Source organism: Rhincodon typus, chromosome 28 (genome assembly GCF_021869965.1).
Source record: "Rhincodon typus isolate 14 chromosome 28, sRhiTyp1.1, whole genome shotgun sequence".
NCBI lineage: Eukaryota > Metazoa > Chordata > Chondrichthyes > Orectolobiformes > Rhincodontidae > Rhincodon > Rhincodon typus.
Genome location: NC_063359.1, coordinates 15,651,091 through 15,668,082, shown reverse-complemented (window position 1 = coordinate 15,668,082; position 16,992 = coordinate 15,651,091). Strand labels below are relative to the sequence as shown.

General features: G+C 38.3%; 1 protein-coding gene across 1 annotated transcript in view; it reads left to right on the top strand.

Annotated features, from left to right (window-relative positions):
- LOC109926711 (probable voltage-dependent N-type calcium channel subunit alpha-1B) overlaps positions 1-11,367 on the top strand; it is a 235,086-nt gene extending 223,719 nt beyond the window's left edge. The window contains exons 19-23 of the mRNA XM_048613606.1: positions 957-1,064; positions 2,869-2,901; positions 4,708-4,930; positions 7,675-7,898; positions 10,357-11,367. Coding sequence (XP_048469563.1) covers positions 957-1,064; positions 2,869-2,901; positions 4,708-4,930; positions 7,675-7,898; positions 10,357-10,917 — 1,149 coding nt within the window. The 3' untranslated portion in view covers positions 10,918-11,367. The remainder of the gene's footprint in view (positions 1-956; positions 1,065-2,868; positions 2,902-4,707; positions 4,931-7,674; positions 7,899-10,356) is intronic.
- Positions 11,368-16,992: the final 5,625 nt, after the last annotated feature.

The window sequence follows — 16,992 nt, the reverse complement described above, 5'->3', positions numbered from 1 at the left end:
TCAAGTTTACTGCTATTATTTGACCTTGTAAGGTGCATCTTGTCCATACGATGCATGTGACTGAAAGAACAATATGTGATGTTTTATAAAAGAAATGTTGAAAAGGCCAACGTTAAGGAATGAACATTGAGAATGGTCCATAGTTGGTTCGTGCAGTATTCATTTATTTTGTGCCATGGAAATGCAGGCTGTAAGTTTAGTCTCTAGAGATCATGCAGTGACTATGATCGTACACTGTCTCCCCCAGCACCTGCACCCCCCTACCTCAAACAGGAGACAAGATGTACTACTAAAAGTGTGGCTCTAATCCTATTATATAGACAGGTGTGAGTTACACAATTTCCATCAATCAGCAGCTAAAAATCCTAAAATGGCACTACATTGATTGCTAGCAATCCACTATTAGAGAAATTTGAGGTTAAAACATGCTCTTATACAAAAAGGAGCTTCCACAAGACATAAACATCTCTTTTGAGTGTCAATGTAGACTCAATGGGCTGAATGGCCTACTCCCACACTGTCCGGATTCTATGTTGATGAGTAAAACCACTGCTTTATAACCTTCTGCACTCCCCATTGAGTTCAGTAATTTAGACCATAATCCCATTTTGTTTCTTCTAATCCGGGTGTTGTAGCTTTTGTTTTCTACCAGATAGCAGCACACCTGCTCCAGAGAAATCTTACGCATCTTTATTTCTCTCTTCACCGATACTACTGAATTTCTCTGGCAGATTTACAGTATCATCAGTATTCCAATTTTTTAGATAAAATACTTTGTCATCTCTGTCATTGAAACGTCAAAAAATGCCAAAGAAAAATAAGCATTGCTAGTTTTTAATTATTTATCTGTTTAGATGGTGAAAGTATTTTAGCAGAGATTTAATCTCACTGAACAGTGAAGTTATGATGAATTGAATTAAATGGAAAAGGACTGGTGTTTACTTGCTCTTACACAGGCTGTGGAGATGAGAGAGATAGGGTCTGATTCAAACCAGATCGATCAACCAGGCCTTGAGAGCCAAGGACGTGCAGCATCTATGCCTCGATTAACTGCAGAGACCCAGGTAAGTGATTCACAAAAAAAGGGAAGTGTAAAGATTTCAGATATTGCTGATATACTTGGAGTATTTTGATGTGCGCACAGAATCTAGACAAATCCTGACTTAAAGGGATGTTGTACACGGCAAAATTCTCACAAAAGTGCTGTCGGTGTTTTGTGTGCTGCAGGACTGGCAACTCCAGTTAATGGTTGGGGAAATGCACTATCACTAATCCTCCTTTCTGTATTGGCTTGTAGGACCTGTTTGGTAAACAGTAGTAGAGGGTGAACCTTTTGCGAGCGTTAGTAAGTAGTGGCACTTGTCATGACAACCAGATCTAGTTTGTCGTGTGATAGCATAGGTAAAATTTACATTGCTAGTTAGCCATAATCACTGCCAGGAATGACACATCTGATCCCATCAGGATCTTGAGCTAGCCTCCTTTCAAGACTATACATCATGCAGTCCTTAACATTAACCCTTTCAGAACCATTATCTTATATAACAATGCGATTGAGGCAAGTCTGTGGATGTGAATCATGAGAGAACAAACGTTAAATACACAAGAGAGAGGTCAGGACCATGAAACTATTGTCTTCTTTCAGCGCAGCCTGTGAGCAAGGACCATTAGTAATTGACTACATTAAGAATATGTACAAGATACATCTTATTCACGCTGCTCAGTATTATTTATTATCAGGCAAACTTTGATTTTTTTTAACAAATTGTTGTTGGGCATCCTTACAAAATAGTTGGATAAGCCTTTTATTGATTATTTTGGGCTATGTTATCGTTTGAGAATTTAGATAAATTTAAGTAATACAATTCTTTGGTAATAATAACAAGAGCTAACAAACTGGAAGTGTTTACAATTCAAGACATAAGTTAAAATCAGCTTCATAAAGAACTCTTACTAAGGCCATTGCACCTAGTTTGTTGGGTGCCATCTGAAAACATAGTATTCAGTGCTTAGGTATGTAAATTGACAAGTGCGCAATAAATAAAGTCTAAAAGTCAAGGAAATCAAATAGTAGAAGTTAAACTAAAGACTGACCAAAATCATTCACAATTTTAAGATTTGATCTCTGCATGCCACTAAGATGAAGCTTCCTCCAAAGATTTAAAACAAATCTCTTCACTTTTCTGCTGATGGTGAAGCCCGTACGCTGGTTCAGTTTATTCACCTGAGATTGATGTTTTATGCTTTCAAACGCAGTTTGTGTTTCCAGGATTTATTCATTTTCAATGATTAACCATTACAATGATATTTTTTGTGAGTCTACATTCCTGTCTCAATGTAATACCATTGCTTGATAATGCCCTGGATACAACTCATTCTATTTGTAATATTCCTTTTCTTTTTAATTAAACAATCAGCTTCAATCACAGTACATGTTGCTTGTTCTCTCATCCAGGCTGGTTAAATCATTTGACAAAAACAGACTTGCAATTGCTTGTTATTGTGAGCTCAATTGCTATAACATTTCATAATGTTTTGTGCTTTGTCTTTCTCATCCCAAACAACATTTGCCTCATCAATCCTTCCCATCATCCCTTAATCTGACTTCTTATTTAACTGACTTCTGTTGTATTCTTCTAATGATCTTTCTCTTTTAATACTGTCACTTCCCCCATATCTACTTTTATTTTTATGCTGTCTAATATTCTGGGTTGATCGGTTTTGCTTTTGTAAACGTATCTGGTGTTTTGGTTTGCTGTGCTTTTTCTCTGTTTCCATCTGACTCACCTGTCCTAACCCCTCCCCACCCTGTGAATGCTGTGCTATGGGCTGCTTCACTGTGTCGTCTTACTCAACCCTTTGCTGAAGAAAACATCTCGATCATCTGGGAGTGTCCTTGACGTATGTAACTTGTATCTCATCCATGTTATTTTATTATTTCAGTCCTTTGCCCTTTATGCATTTTCCTATAATTTCTTGTAAAGCCACAGTTACAGTTGTGCTGCTGAGGGTGCTGGGCATCATTTCAATGTGGCGTATACCCCAGACCCGTAATTGCATTTGTTGCATCACGTACTAGCGCAAGGTCTTCCCTCTGAAGCATTGGTTGAGTTTATAAAATCCATGACTGCACTACAGTTACATCTTAAAGAGACCTCCTACCAGACATGCTCTCCTTCATTGTATTTGTTAATAAAATTGTATGTTGTGACTACAAATCCTAATTTGTGTGCATGAAATCAACAACGATCAGTAATTGGTAACACTTAGGACATTGTGTGTTTAAAAACAGATGCAAAATTCTATTCAGAGTTAAAGTGCAAAAGTTCAGTTTGAATTTATTTAAGCCAGAAGTAAACAATAAAAGATTGCTTGGTCTTGTACAAAAATTACTTTAGTTTTGCATCAAGCTTGCATGTACTTCCATGTAATATTTATATGCTTTCTAGTTCTAGCTTAAATTATGATTTATAGATTAATTGGGCATTCCACAATGCACTTATGAGCGATAATTTAATCAGAATTAGAATTAGTTTTATTGTCACTTGTTCTCAAGTACAGGGATACAGAAGTACAGTGAAAAGTGTACAAATTCGCCATTCCCAGCGCCATCTTAGGGAGAAGGGTACTGAGGTAGAAAAATAAAGAAATAAGTTAAAAGTTAAACACTAATGAAAATGTTATAATAACAACAATAACCAAATATAAGGAAAATATGCTGGAACATGCAATCAAGAAATGCAATGCTCATAAAAATTGACTGGGGGTTTCCACGAATTGTAAAATACACATTATGTATAGAAATCATGGCCTAGTGTAGGTCAATTCATCTTAGCATCAGTCATTCCTATTGATAACTATTCCTGTTAGTTAAACTCTGAGTTGAGTTATCCAAATAATAATTGAAGCGAACAATTTAAAGTCATCAGTATGTTTATGAGGTGCGTTCTTGCGACAATAGCAATATGTAAAATACTTGCTACCATAACTCTATTTGACAGTATCAAAAAAGCCTTTCAAGTGTCATTAAAAGTTGTTTACAACTGGCACTGAGACAAAAGTAAAGGTCCAGACTGCATCAGGTAGGGCCTGAATATTACAATATAATTGATTGATTGACATATCTGCCTATCAGAAGATGAACTGCTAAATTTCATTGTTAATCCAGATCACTTGGTTGAAGATTTTTTTTATCTCTAGAGATCCAGTGTTTACCAATATTTAAAAACCAGAAAGCCAAACATAAAGGTGATCTTTCATGAATTGCTTTGTCAAAATAAATCATAAACAATTTTCTCAACATTTGAAAGTTTAATACAGAGAAAGTATTCCTTCATTTTTTCTCTGTCAAAGTCCTAGAGCACCCTCTCTAATTACATTGTTTGAATGTCTCTATAATCTAAGTACTTCCAGTTGTTCAAGAACGTGGATTACTACCACTTTCTCAAGGACAGTTGGGGGTGGGCAATAAATACTAGCCCAGGCAACCACAACTACTGAACAAAGTAAAGAAAAGACATTTGAATCAACATAAGTAATAGTTTCAGCTTCTTAATTTTTTTAGTATTTAGCGCAAAGCTTAAAAGCATCACATTAAGTAGACTTGTATATCTATCATCAATAGAATAATAGAATAAAATGTTATCATTGTCTCTGCTATACTTTGACATTCTAACTTCCATGTGTATTTCTAATATTGTTGTCTAGCCAATTCCAGACACAAGCCCCATGAAGCGTTCTGTCTCTACGCTGACGCCACAGCGATCTCATGGAATGCATCTTCCTGATTACTCTCTGGAGCGTGTTATCCCAGAACGAATGCCTCATCATCACCACCACCACCATCATCAGCACCGCTGCCATCGCAGAAAAGAGAAAAAACAACGGTCACTGGAGAGGTCACCTAGCAGGCATGCAGATGGAGAAACAGGTAACACACTGGGATTCCATAAAATTGAAAAATTAGGGATTGTGTGAGGCATGTGGGAAATTTCTGTTTCTTCCACTTGACAAGGACATATGTTTTCTGAAAGAAGGATATCTTTAAAGGTACATTTGGTTTTTGGGGGTTGGAGAGAGATTGAGTGGGTAAAACATCTTCAAATCATGCGACTGAAGATGGTCTCCTTTGGTTGTTTCCTCCACATGTGCTGTCTAAAAGAATTTATGGGCACTTTTAATCTAGCTCTTAGTGCACTTTATGTCAACTTTAACATGATCTTCTTACGTAAAAATTCTCCTCAAAATGTATAATGGTGAAATAACTCCATAGAGGACAGTATCCCATCACCAAGTCATCCTTTATTTATACGTGGAGAGTTCTTGACACTGATCCAGCTTTCAGTGAACAGAACCTTGACAAGCCTTATCTGTCAGCCAGGGCTCCCTGGTTGGACCAGATTAATGGCCCCAATCAAGGAACTCCTATGAGGCCCATCTGACCTTGTTACAATCACTACAATGGCATTGGGAAAGCAACAACTAAGTTGCAGTCAGTTTTTTTTTTCTGATGTTGGGACTGCAACACATTTTCATTCATAAAAATAGAAGGATTCATGTCAACAGAAACTAAAAGATCCAAAAGAAAATTAAAGAGAGGAAGCTCCTGCATCTCATCTTGAAGAGAGATGGATAACTGGAAGCTGGATGCATGGAGACATAGTCTCCTGTACAAATGCAACGTGGAATCTCCTAAAATCCCATCAGATCACTGGGCTGATGCGAACATAATTTAAAAAAACTTGTTCTAGTTTGGTAGTTTGTCATAGCTCTGAAAATTAAAATAACTTGCTTCAGCAAATTGTAAGAACGTGTGTCAAGAACCGATTAAAGAACTGGAAAAAAAATTGTCTGCATCAAGCAGATGTGACTCTAGCATTGGCTGAACATGTTCGGGAGAACTGTATCTGATCCTTGTGAATCGGTTCATTCTGAGAATTCTGTGGTGTGGGTTTGTAACTCCAAAGGGATGACAGATTAGAAAAGAAATCCTCCCTTATTGCATCCTCCCTGATTGGTGCATGTCAGTTATACGTTATGATCCTATACCATTGCAGAAATGAAAAAAAAAAGAGATAACTGCATTCAAAATAACATCTTTCACAATCTCAGGACATCCCAAAAGGTTTTACAGAAAAATAAAAATGTTAGAATTGTTGTCATTGGTACAGTACCCAGAATGTTTCTGAAGATGGACATTCAGTACACTGCGACAAATATCAAGTTGATAATTACCAACTAATTGATAATGGTTGAGGTTGATAAGGGATTAATATGGGTCAGGACACCAAAGAGTAATTGTTTGCTCATTTTTGAAGTAATGCCATTTTATAGGGCCAGAGTTAGCAAGCTGTTCCAAAAATAGATGTTTCACTCAATAGTAACCAAAAGTGGAGAGTGCTATATTTGTTGCTGCTTATGCCTGTGGTATTTTCAGCCAGCAATAAAGCATATGATAAAGTTAAAATAAAAGCAAAATACTACAAACGCTACTGATCTGAAATAAAAACAGAAAGTGGTGGAGAAGTTCAGCAGGTCTGGCAGCATCCATGTAGAGAAATCAGAATTAACATTTTGACTCCGATAGGACTTCTTCAGAGCCAGTGGTCATTTCTGACTCCTACATTTACCTCAAATCCACACTTTCCAGCTGCCATGTGGTGATCACGGCTCTGAATTCTTCGCTCCCTACATCAACTTTGAAGCCAATTATATGCCCTATCCCCTTTTCAAACTGGCTGAGAACAACTAACTCAGCACAAACAAAGGGTGGGGCCTATTACTTCGTTTTCTTAGATGTAAACCCATCACACATAAGGATTGGTGAAATAGTAATGTGGGTTCTTTACTTAAAGATAAGACTGTATATAAATAATACCGACTGGGAGCTAAATATAGTACCTCCTACTTCTATCACTGCTGCTTCAGGTTGCCTGCCAATGAGGAATAATATATCACATTCTGCCAAGGAATATAATGATTGAGAGTGGTTTAAGCTATACCCCTCTAAAGGTAAATGCATATCATATCACAATTTCTTCCTTTTTTCTAAACAAAACATTTACCTTCAAAGATTCAACTATTTACATGACAGCAAAGCAAAATAACATTTTTGTTTCCCATATCTAAGTCATAGCAATGAAGTTACAAGTTTCTGAAACACAGCGGCAGTTTGCTTATCTTTTACTGGAGGCTGCTTTACATTTTCTGAAATAAAGGCAAATTACTGCAGTAGCTGGAAATCTGAGACAAACACAAAAGATGCCAGAGAAACTCAGCAGGTCTGTCAGCAACTGTAGACAGAGAACTAGAGTTAACATTTCGAGTCCAGTATTACTGTTCTTCAGGACCAAACAGGTGCCACTGGATTCAAAATAGTAACTCTTTCTGTCTCTCTGTTAAGTTCCAAGAAGGACCAAGAGACTGAAGTTACGTACAGCAGGAACTTTATTCTCAAGGTGTCCAATCGACAAGCAGCAAGTTTAGAGAGAGTTGTTTTCCACCCAAAATGGCTGAGGACATCATCATTACATCACACGATTGGACTCTTAAAGTGACAGTCCACCATACTTACACAAATACACCATGAATAATACTAGCGTATGGACACTGACTGTTGAACAAAAGTCTTATTTTGATTTGTGTTAATGCTCTGTCTGATAATGTTCCTTGCAGACCAGAGGGATGACCTCAGTTCTGTGGCTCGCCAAAAAGAACAACAATCAAAGGAGTGTGCACGAGGTAGGTCACAGGAGCGGAAACCTCCATCCTCCAATGAGAAGCAGCGTTACTATTCCTGTGACCGATACGGCAGTCGGGAAACCCCACAGCCCAAGTCAACTGATCATAGCCGGTCAACATCTCCCAGTGCAGGCCCAGACTATAGCCTTCACAGACAGGTGAGGAGAAACTACCACATAGCAGGAAATCTTACTGGTGACTGTCATTTCTTGGTATTAACTGCTGATGAGAATGTTAAACTTGACTTTTGAAAAACAACTATTAAGTTAGGGGTTAATACAGGTTTAAAAAGGTATTTTAATTGTTGACATAGTATTCTATTATGGTGAACTCTTCATACTTAAAATCTAGTTAATTTTCATTTATACTTTAAAAATTGACTGTGCAGAGATCTTTGAAGTTAGAAATAATATTTTGCATTTGTGTAATGCTTGAAGTAATGCCTACTCAGGAGAGTAAACAGAGGTGGGAAGGTGAGGCAGCTTAAAGCCGAGTACCATTAAGAATATTCAATTTCTTCCATGCACCAGTAAAAGGTAAAGTCACCATTATCTTTACCAGACCATTGGATGCTCTTTCAAGAGAGATAGATAGTGGTGGTTTAACCTGAGGCTAGGCCTGAAACATCAGCCTTCCTCCTCCTCTGATGCTGCTTGGCCTGCTGTGTTCATCCAGCTCTACACTTTGTTATCTCTGAACTAATTGACCGCCAGTTTTCACTAAGTGGACTACATGGCAGTTGGCCACTCATCCTTTTTGCATCCTGTACACTGATACTCATGGTCAAATCCATCCTGCTCCCTGTCATTTCTGCTAATGGCTTCCATCCCTGACATTTCCTCTCACAGCCCCACTTTCTCCCTTACTTGTTTCGACTGTCTTGCAATCCCTGCCCCATCCTGTTGTTCACAGTGATGAGAGGGAAAGAGCAAACGAGTGGGAGGGCTGGTGAGTGGGAGGTAAATGAGTCAGCATTCATAAGAGGACTTTTGGTCAATTTAGGTTCAAGGTAGCTAGTAGGTTTTTAAAGTAAAGATTTGTGATGGTCTCATGGTACTATCACTGCACTGTTAATCCAGAGACCCATGTAATGTTCTGGGATCCAGATTCAAATCCCGCCACAGCTGATGATGGAATTTGAATTTATTAGAAACCTGGAATTAAAAGTCTAATGATGACCATGAAACCATTGCCAATTGTCATTAAAAAAAATCTGGTTCACTAACGTCCTGTGGGGAAAGGAACTGCAATCCTTACCTGGTCTGGCCTACGTATGACTCTTGGGCCACAGCAATGTAGTTGATTCTTAACTTTCTGGGCAATTAGGCATGGGCAATAAATGCTGGCCTAGCCAGTGATGCCCTCATCCTGAATAAATGTAGTTTCAAGAATGTTTGCTTTCTTAAGGGAAAGTGTATTTTGTTTAGCGTGCTTTCATTTATTACACCACTGTTCTAGATGCATATTAGGAGTGCTAAACAAGGCTTAGCTGTAAAATTATTTATTAGATGAGACAGAATATACGTAAATAATATAAACATTATAAAGATTTTCATGCTGAGCTCTCACACGAACATCAATTAGAAGGTAATAAGGAGAAGTTATATTCAATGTTTATCGAATCTTGCTCACCCTTGGCTACTGATATGTCTACCTTATATAAAGCTTTTGTGTTTTACATACCAATATCCCATTTTGAAGAGATAGATACAATGAATCTATAAGTATTTGTAACTTTTGCTTGTAGCCCAATATCCCAAAGACCTCACCAATTTTCAAGTGAATACCGTACTGTAATGGTTGTTTTGCTCTCCTGGTTTGCCACAACAACTTGAAATTCTTCTACTTTGCTATTCCGACACTTTTTTTTTCTTGAGAAAGTAAAGGTCAAGGTTTCACCATGATCTTATTGCCTAGCAAAGCAGGTTTGAGGGAGCTTATAACCTAATCCTGCTGCTATTCCTTATGATTCTCTTACCATTTCTGTAGTACAAAAGCCTGAAAGTTCACTAATGTTTAACATGTGCAACTTGCTTAAATTCATAGTAGTGTTTTCACTAATGCACACAGGTAGTGTGAAGTTTGAAGGCATATCATTCCATAAGAACTTAACTTTTAGTCAGTGTTGCAAATAAAATAGTGCACCATATTTTAACAACTTTCAATTGATGAAAATAGCACCTTTGAATTGTGATTTAAATATATGAACTATTTACTCAAATTGTCTTCAATTACTATTCTTTAAATACTGCACCAACTAAATTTCTGTTGTGTTGTTTTGCTTAACTACCTCTGCACTCTTCCTGTTGGTGAGCTTCTTCTGGGGTTTTGTCTTGTATGCTTAATGCCTAGTACTGCTAATTATTTACCTACTTTTTCAGTAGTTGATTTTGCCACTGATGATAATCATTCTTCCTTCCAATTCTCTCTGCATCTCTGTGTATTTTGCCTCACTTTACTTTACCATTTTGGTGCCTGTCTGAACATTCCGCCTTATTTCTTCTTTCATGTGGCTCTACATGTCCTTTTTCTGTTGACTTTTTTGTTCTTTTTTTTTTACTTTCTGTACGTCTGTTCTTTTGTTTTTTGAATTGCTTTGTTCCAATTTTCATCTAGGGCAGTGGTTCGGTTAACGGCAGCCCTCTGCAGTCAGTCTCTGGTGTGAGCACCCCGTGTCGTGGTCGACGGCAGCTTCCGCAGACCCCCCTAACACCGCGCCCCAGCGTCACCTACAAAACTGCAAACTCCTCTCCAACTCAGTTTAGCAACCTGCACGGTGTTTTGCCCCCAGCTCCCCCAGGGAGACTCAGCCGTGGACAGTCAGAGCACAACACTTTCCTGCGTAGCGAGTCCCAGAACCAATCATACGCTAGCGACGAGAGCAGACAGCCAATGGTGATGCGAATCGGATCGGACCCTTACCTGGGCCACCACCAAACTTGCAACAGCGGCGGCCGCGCACCGCCAGAAGAGACTCTGACCTTTGAGGTGGCTATTGCCACGACTACGGGCAGGTCCCCCAGGACTTCCTGCATCTCACCTCTCACATCTCAGTCTCACCAAAGCCGCAGAGTCCCAAACGGCTACCACTGCAACCTGGGTATGAGCACGGGTCCTGGGACAGGCACGGGAGAGCGGAAATATTATCGCGAAACAGATGAAGACGACTGGTGCTAGCATGGCGGTCTAGCGAGACTCTTACAGATTATGCATTAATATGATGAGTTTTATCATCTGCAGGGTGTTCTGTCAGAGCTCAGAGTGTATATTAATATGCAGCATTCATGGGGATTTAGAAACTGGAAATTGTTCCAGAAATCTGATTTTTTTTTAAGAGTTGCTTCAGCTTGTTTTTGCACTGAATTTGCAAGTGAAACATGGTTCACTTGAAGTGAAGAAAACAAAAGACTGTTTCATTCTAGAAAACATCTGTTTTTCTATCTCTCTCCCTACATTGGCTATTTCAGAAAACAACAGATGCCAAATTTCTTTACAGATATATTCACAAAAAAAACTTGATGAAATGCAGTAGCCTGCTCTTGTGAACTACTAGGGCAAAAGGTGAATGAGTTTACCTCTTCATGATACAGGTTGTGAGAAGGTGGCTCTACTTTCATCACAGACTTTGAGTACCATGGCGGGGGGTGGGGGGGGGTGTGGTTGGGGGAATAAGATATTTTAATGCATATCAAGAGACTAACACAGACAGCAAAACCTTTTAAATGTAAGACTTGATGTTAATAACAGAGAAAAATAATGTCTTGAATGGAGCCAGTAAACAAATTCTGCTCTCGTACTGCACTTTGTCTCCACGTTTCTCTGCATTGTCCATGTCTGTACCAAGAACCTCTGCACACATGTTCAGTTTTAAGTTGTGGAGTTGTCGGCACCATTTCTTTGGCTCCAGAGGCCTTTTAGTGTGCTGCTTTTCACGCCTTGTTGTTATTTTGTTGATTTGTTTATTTGACCATTTCTGCTTTTTACTTTCCACTCACCATAGTGCTAACATGATCTGTGATTCTGATTTTGTAAATTGTTGGTGAAGAGCCTCATGTAGTTGCACCAACTTCATGGCATGCATTTGTTACTCATAAAGTGTACAAAAAAGTCGACATTTGTATGTAAAGAGTTAGCCTGATGTCATTCCACTATGTATTTCTTGCTCCAACTGTTGAATTCCAAGTGCCTAACCTTTTAAATATCTCCTAAGTCAAGATGCAGCCTCTTGCTTCGGTGCATCTCAACCGGTAAGTGGGAACCCTGGGAGGTATGGCTAAAAAGCATAGGTGAATGATGTTAGTGGTTTAAATCAAAATGTCCATAAATAGTTTCTTGAGAACCGGACTTGAAATTAGTACTGACATGTTGTAAAAATCAAATTTGAAACATAAAGCCAAAAGACTTTATTTGGTGTTGATGAGCAAAGCTAGGCTTTAATCTTTTCTGAAGTTAGGATGTAGGAAGGTCAGTGCTGAAACAATGTGCGAACCAGTACAGCATTATGTCTGCTGTCTTTAAAATTCACAGTGCATGTCCAGTCTTATAAACTTGGTTGTAGCAGTTATGAGCACATGTTCTATGGTGTACAGTTTCTATGTTGTAAGGATACATGGGAAAACATTGCTGTTGCCGTTGTCATGTAAGTCTTTTCAAGAAAATATGTTGGAAATAGCCTACAAAATGTGCACTTTGAAAAGTCAAACGATGAAGTAAGAACACTGGGTTACAGAGGATGATCCATGTGTTTGTCAGGAGGGCTATGCAACAAGTTGATATTTGTCAGGCAAAAAAGAATATCATCCTTTCTTTAGCTTTATCTGCTGGATTTTCCTGTTTCAGGCTTCAGCATGATTGTGACCAAATGTTTTATAGATTCCGTTATAACAAAGGCACAATGATTATTTGAAATTTTAAAGAAAACCCATTCTTGGCTGGGTGGGGGAGGGGAATATATATTGATAAAATTAATCCAGCAATGTTTAACAGGAAATTTTAAGTCAAACTCACATCGTGAATAATGCATGCGCCAATTGTACTCATTATTATTGAACCTACATCTTGCAGAAGAATTGAATTTTTTTAAAGGTAAACTTTCCCATGGTTTTGGAAATGGTAGTTTGTGATGTGATGTTGGAAGTTGATTGTGACGGGGGGTGGGGGTTTAAAGAAAACTTCTCCCTTTTTGTGTACTACAAATGTACAAAAAAGTGTCAATGCTCTTATTTAAAATTGTTTTCTCCCAAGTCAGTATTGTGGGGCTGCTGTGGGTAAACAAAAAAAAACTAATAATGACAAAAAAATGACAATGGAAACTCTTGCCAGTTCACTGTCAACTGTTACCTGTGGCCTCTCCACCTTTCTCTGTGTGCAGCTTAAGCACCTTTCAACTGCACTCGTTCCCTTCATCTGTTTACAGTAGGTTGCCAAACTCAAGACCCACCCAACTATTTTCACATCCAGAATTCAGTTTATTCGTGGTTTTACTTTGAAGAAGTAATGTTAGCATGTGATAAGTGTGTGCATGGAATATTGTTTATCTTGGTACCACTTTTTTGATACGATGCATTCATCATCTGTCCATTTTTAATAAGGGAAAGACAAACACATTTATAAATTTGGGAGTTTGTTGCGATAACTTTATATATGAAACAGTGTTGGGTAAATTACTGAGTTTCAACCATGCAACATGACCGGAGCTAATAAGGTCCTGTGATTAACAGTTTGCTGCCTGATTGATATTTATCAGCCAAACTTTGAACTTCTGCAGTTTCTACAGTTACATTTTGTATAAGGCAGAGTCCTTGAATTAAATAAAACTTAGAAGGAAAATTTCACATGCTTCATGTTTTTCTAATTTGCACAATTTTTAAACAAGACTTCTGCAAATCTTTAAAACAAATGTTAACTGGCTTTGTTGCATTAACTAATATGTTGAGAATGTATGAATGTTTTGAAACTATATAAAGATGCATCTGATGAGCTGTTCTTATGTTTAATTGATGGTTTGCACTTGTACCAAAAAGAACACAACCCTAATTATAATTGGGAGAAATGTTGTTATGCACCACAGTTACTTTTTGTTTGATGCAACTGACAGAAAATGCATGTCATGCCCCAAGCTTAAATACTGCATTGATGTTTCGCCCTGCTGGTCTTTTTATATCACTTCCTGTCTACAAAAAAAAACTTCCGGCATGGGAAGTGGCAAACCAAAAAGAAAACATGAAAGTGTTTGGAATGTTTGACTGGATCTTTTATTTGTCCATGCATGATTGACCGAATAAAGATTATAAAGATTAATAAAAAAACTGTTATAAATTTGTTGCAAAGTAATATGCTGTCTACCACAGCAAGCAATGAACTTCCTGGATGTAACTGTGTCATCATTTCTCAAAGGAGGTTTCAAAACAAAAAGCAAAGCTTTAATTGACTTCAATGTAATGAAAAACTTGTTTAATTTTTGATTTCTTGGGTAAAACAACCCTAACGGCAAGTGGGGTCTTTTGAGCATTCCTAAGAATAGTTAGGGTTGAGTTGTCACTTTAAAGGGGCTGTGTCATCTTGAAGGAAGGGCTTAAGTGGTGGTTACCATAGCAACGTATTTATCTCTGATAATGTACTCATGGCAAACATGGACCATTTACTGTCACGCATGACTTGGCAAAGTCAATTTTTTTGGAAAATATGGAATAATTTTTTTGACTGTTTCCAAAATGTGATCTTTGTAAAAATCCCAGGTTTGCCAATTTTAGCAAAAAAGACAGGTGCGAGTATAAAGTGACGTTGAGTGCTTCATACTCATGTCTGTAATAAAATTAGTGAGAAGAGAAAAATATTGTTCTTAAATTCTTTGAAACAGTCAATAAAATATCAATGGTTAAAAGAAATGGCAGGCTTTGATATGCCTGAGCAGCCTTATTTAAAGGATAGTTATTTCAACACAATTTTACAGAAGCTTCCTGGCTTGAAAGCCACAGATTAACAAAAAAATCCTGATGACGTAGGCCTTTTAAGAAGTTATTACTATTGTAAAACAATTAAATGTATCTGCATTCTGTTGTTCATTTGAACCCTGTTGTAAGATCAAATCAATGTTGTTGAAGGACAGTTGCTTTGAAGACAATCACGATCTTATCAAAGTTATTTCAATGGTAGATGTCAACATATTTAACAATATAAAAATGTAAAAGGAAAGTTTTTACAGGATTCAATCTAGAAAGGAGTCTACTGCATGTACACTGTCGTTCCCAGTGAGAGTGACCATTAGGATGTTATATGCCTGAAGTCAAAGACCAAGGGCACTTCAACATACTGGAGGTCACTCTCATAACATGGGTGAAAATACAGTATTATGATATATACAGAATACTATATCCCCCTGTGTTTTCTGAAAAATAAACCTTGTACTTTGCACATTCTGATATCAGAGCGTGCGTGTTATTTTCCTACTCACTCTTTGAATCACACACTTTAATTCTGTGTTTGCACTCAGTTCAGAAGTTCCAATGGGCTGTTAGCTTTTGGAGCAGTGTCAGTTGGAATTCCGGGTTGAGACCCTGCAGAAATCTTGGTACAGCTGACTCTGTGGGAATTGTCAAGCAAGTTGAACTTTCCTTGGGGTAATTACTGGCGTCTGGAATCCTCTGACAAAGTGCTCAACTCTGACTTTTCAGAAAATGGTGTTAGGGTTCTGATTTACTTCATAGTTAGTCAGGAAAGGTTGGTGGATTAAACTCTTCCATAACTCCGGGCTAGTAAGTAGTAAACTTAACCCCTGACTAACCATTGGTCCCATCCCTGAGTGACTTTTCCAAACCCTGATACTGCCCCAGACTAGAGACCCGTTATGTCTAAAAACCAAAAGAATTGCGGATGGTAAATCAGAGACAAAACTAGAAATTGCTGGAAAAGCTCAGCAGGTATGGCAGCATCTGTGGAGAGAAATCAGAGTTAACATTAACGGGTGCTGCCATACCTGCTGAGCTTTTCCAGCAATTTCTGTTTTTACCCCTTACATCATGACTGTCCATCTTCTACCCCCTCTAATCTCACACCCTATAGCCACAACTTCAACCCCCTCCCAAACCCAACATCTCCATCTATACCCCTTGACCTTGCCTAAATACTCATCTACTTATATGACGCCCAACTCCCCCCTCACCTACCTGGCACCCTACCCCATCAGCCACCTTCACCTGTCACCCAGCCAGCTACAAAACTTTTAAATAACAGAATACGGCACTTATTGCTGGAAATAAAACTGGTTTCCATTCTAATCCTCACCAGTCCTGTTTTTGTGGATTCCTGAATTTATTTATGCAGTACCACTTTGGATTTAAAGGGCCCAGTCAAGAATATATCTGGGTGGGCCCATGTTAAAGATGTGTCATTTTTATTTTTTTAATCAGGATTGGAAAACCTGGGCCAACCAGTCCATTGTTCTCCTTTATAAATGACCTTGACATTTGTTGTTGACCGTGATAAATTTTTGGCCATTTCAACATTGCTAAGATGCATATGTGTGTATGTGAAAACGTTATTAATGTATAAATGTTAAAGAATACTAGTTGGTTGGAGTGCCTTCAGTCATTCTGTTTTGTTACCAAATATTGTATTTACAATCCTGGATCTTGCTTTCCTACACACTCAGTAAGTGCTGTGTGATTACAATTACTGTAAGTAATTACTGGTCAAAGGTGAACAGACCTCCCAGATTACTCCATTCCATTGTTCTTCGACTATGTGTTGGTTGAGAAAGTTATCCTATATCTATATCAGCCAGCCCAACTAACTTCTAAAGCTTCACTTTCAAAATCAGGGCACTGAATACACTGGTGGTGGCTGTGGAACAGTTTCCAACTCAAATGGTTGCACCTCATCATGTCTTTTTATACTTTGTCAAGCAGAGAACACTTTAGAAAAGGGTACTGTTTTCTCCCCACTGTTGCTTCCTCTCATCCTTTCCTGAAGGTGCTGCTGCAGTAACAGTGACATGTCATGAGCAATGGCAGTCAACAAAGATCTACTTTTCTAACCTGAGCCAGGCTAGTGAATATCAGTAGTGCTGAGTTACTATGAATGTATAATGGCCATGACTGACTCTCGCACTTACCTGATACCCACAATTTCCAGCAGGAACTGCCATGTGTTGATCAGAACTCTGGCTGAATTCGTCACTCCCTACATCAAAACCCTGAAATCAATTGTATGCCCCATCCCTTTATCAAACTGGCTGAGAACAACTAACTAAGC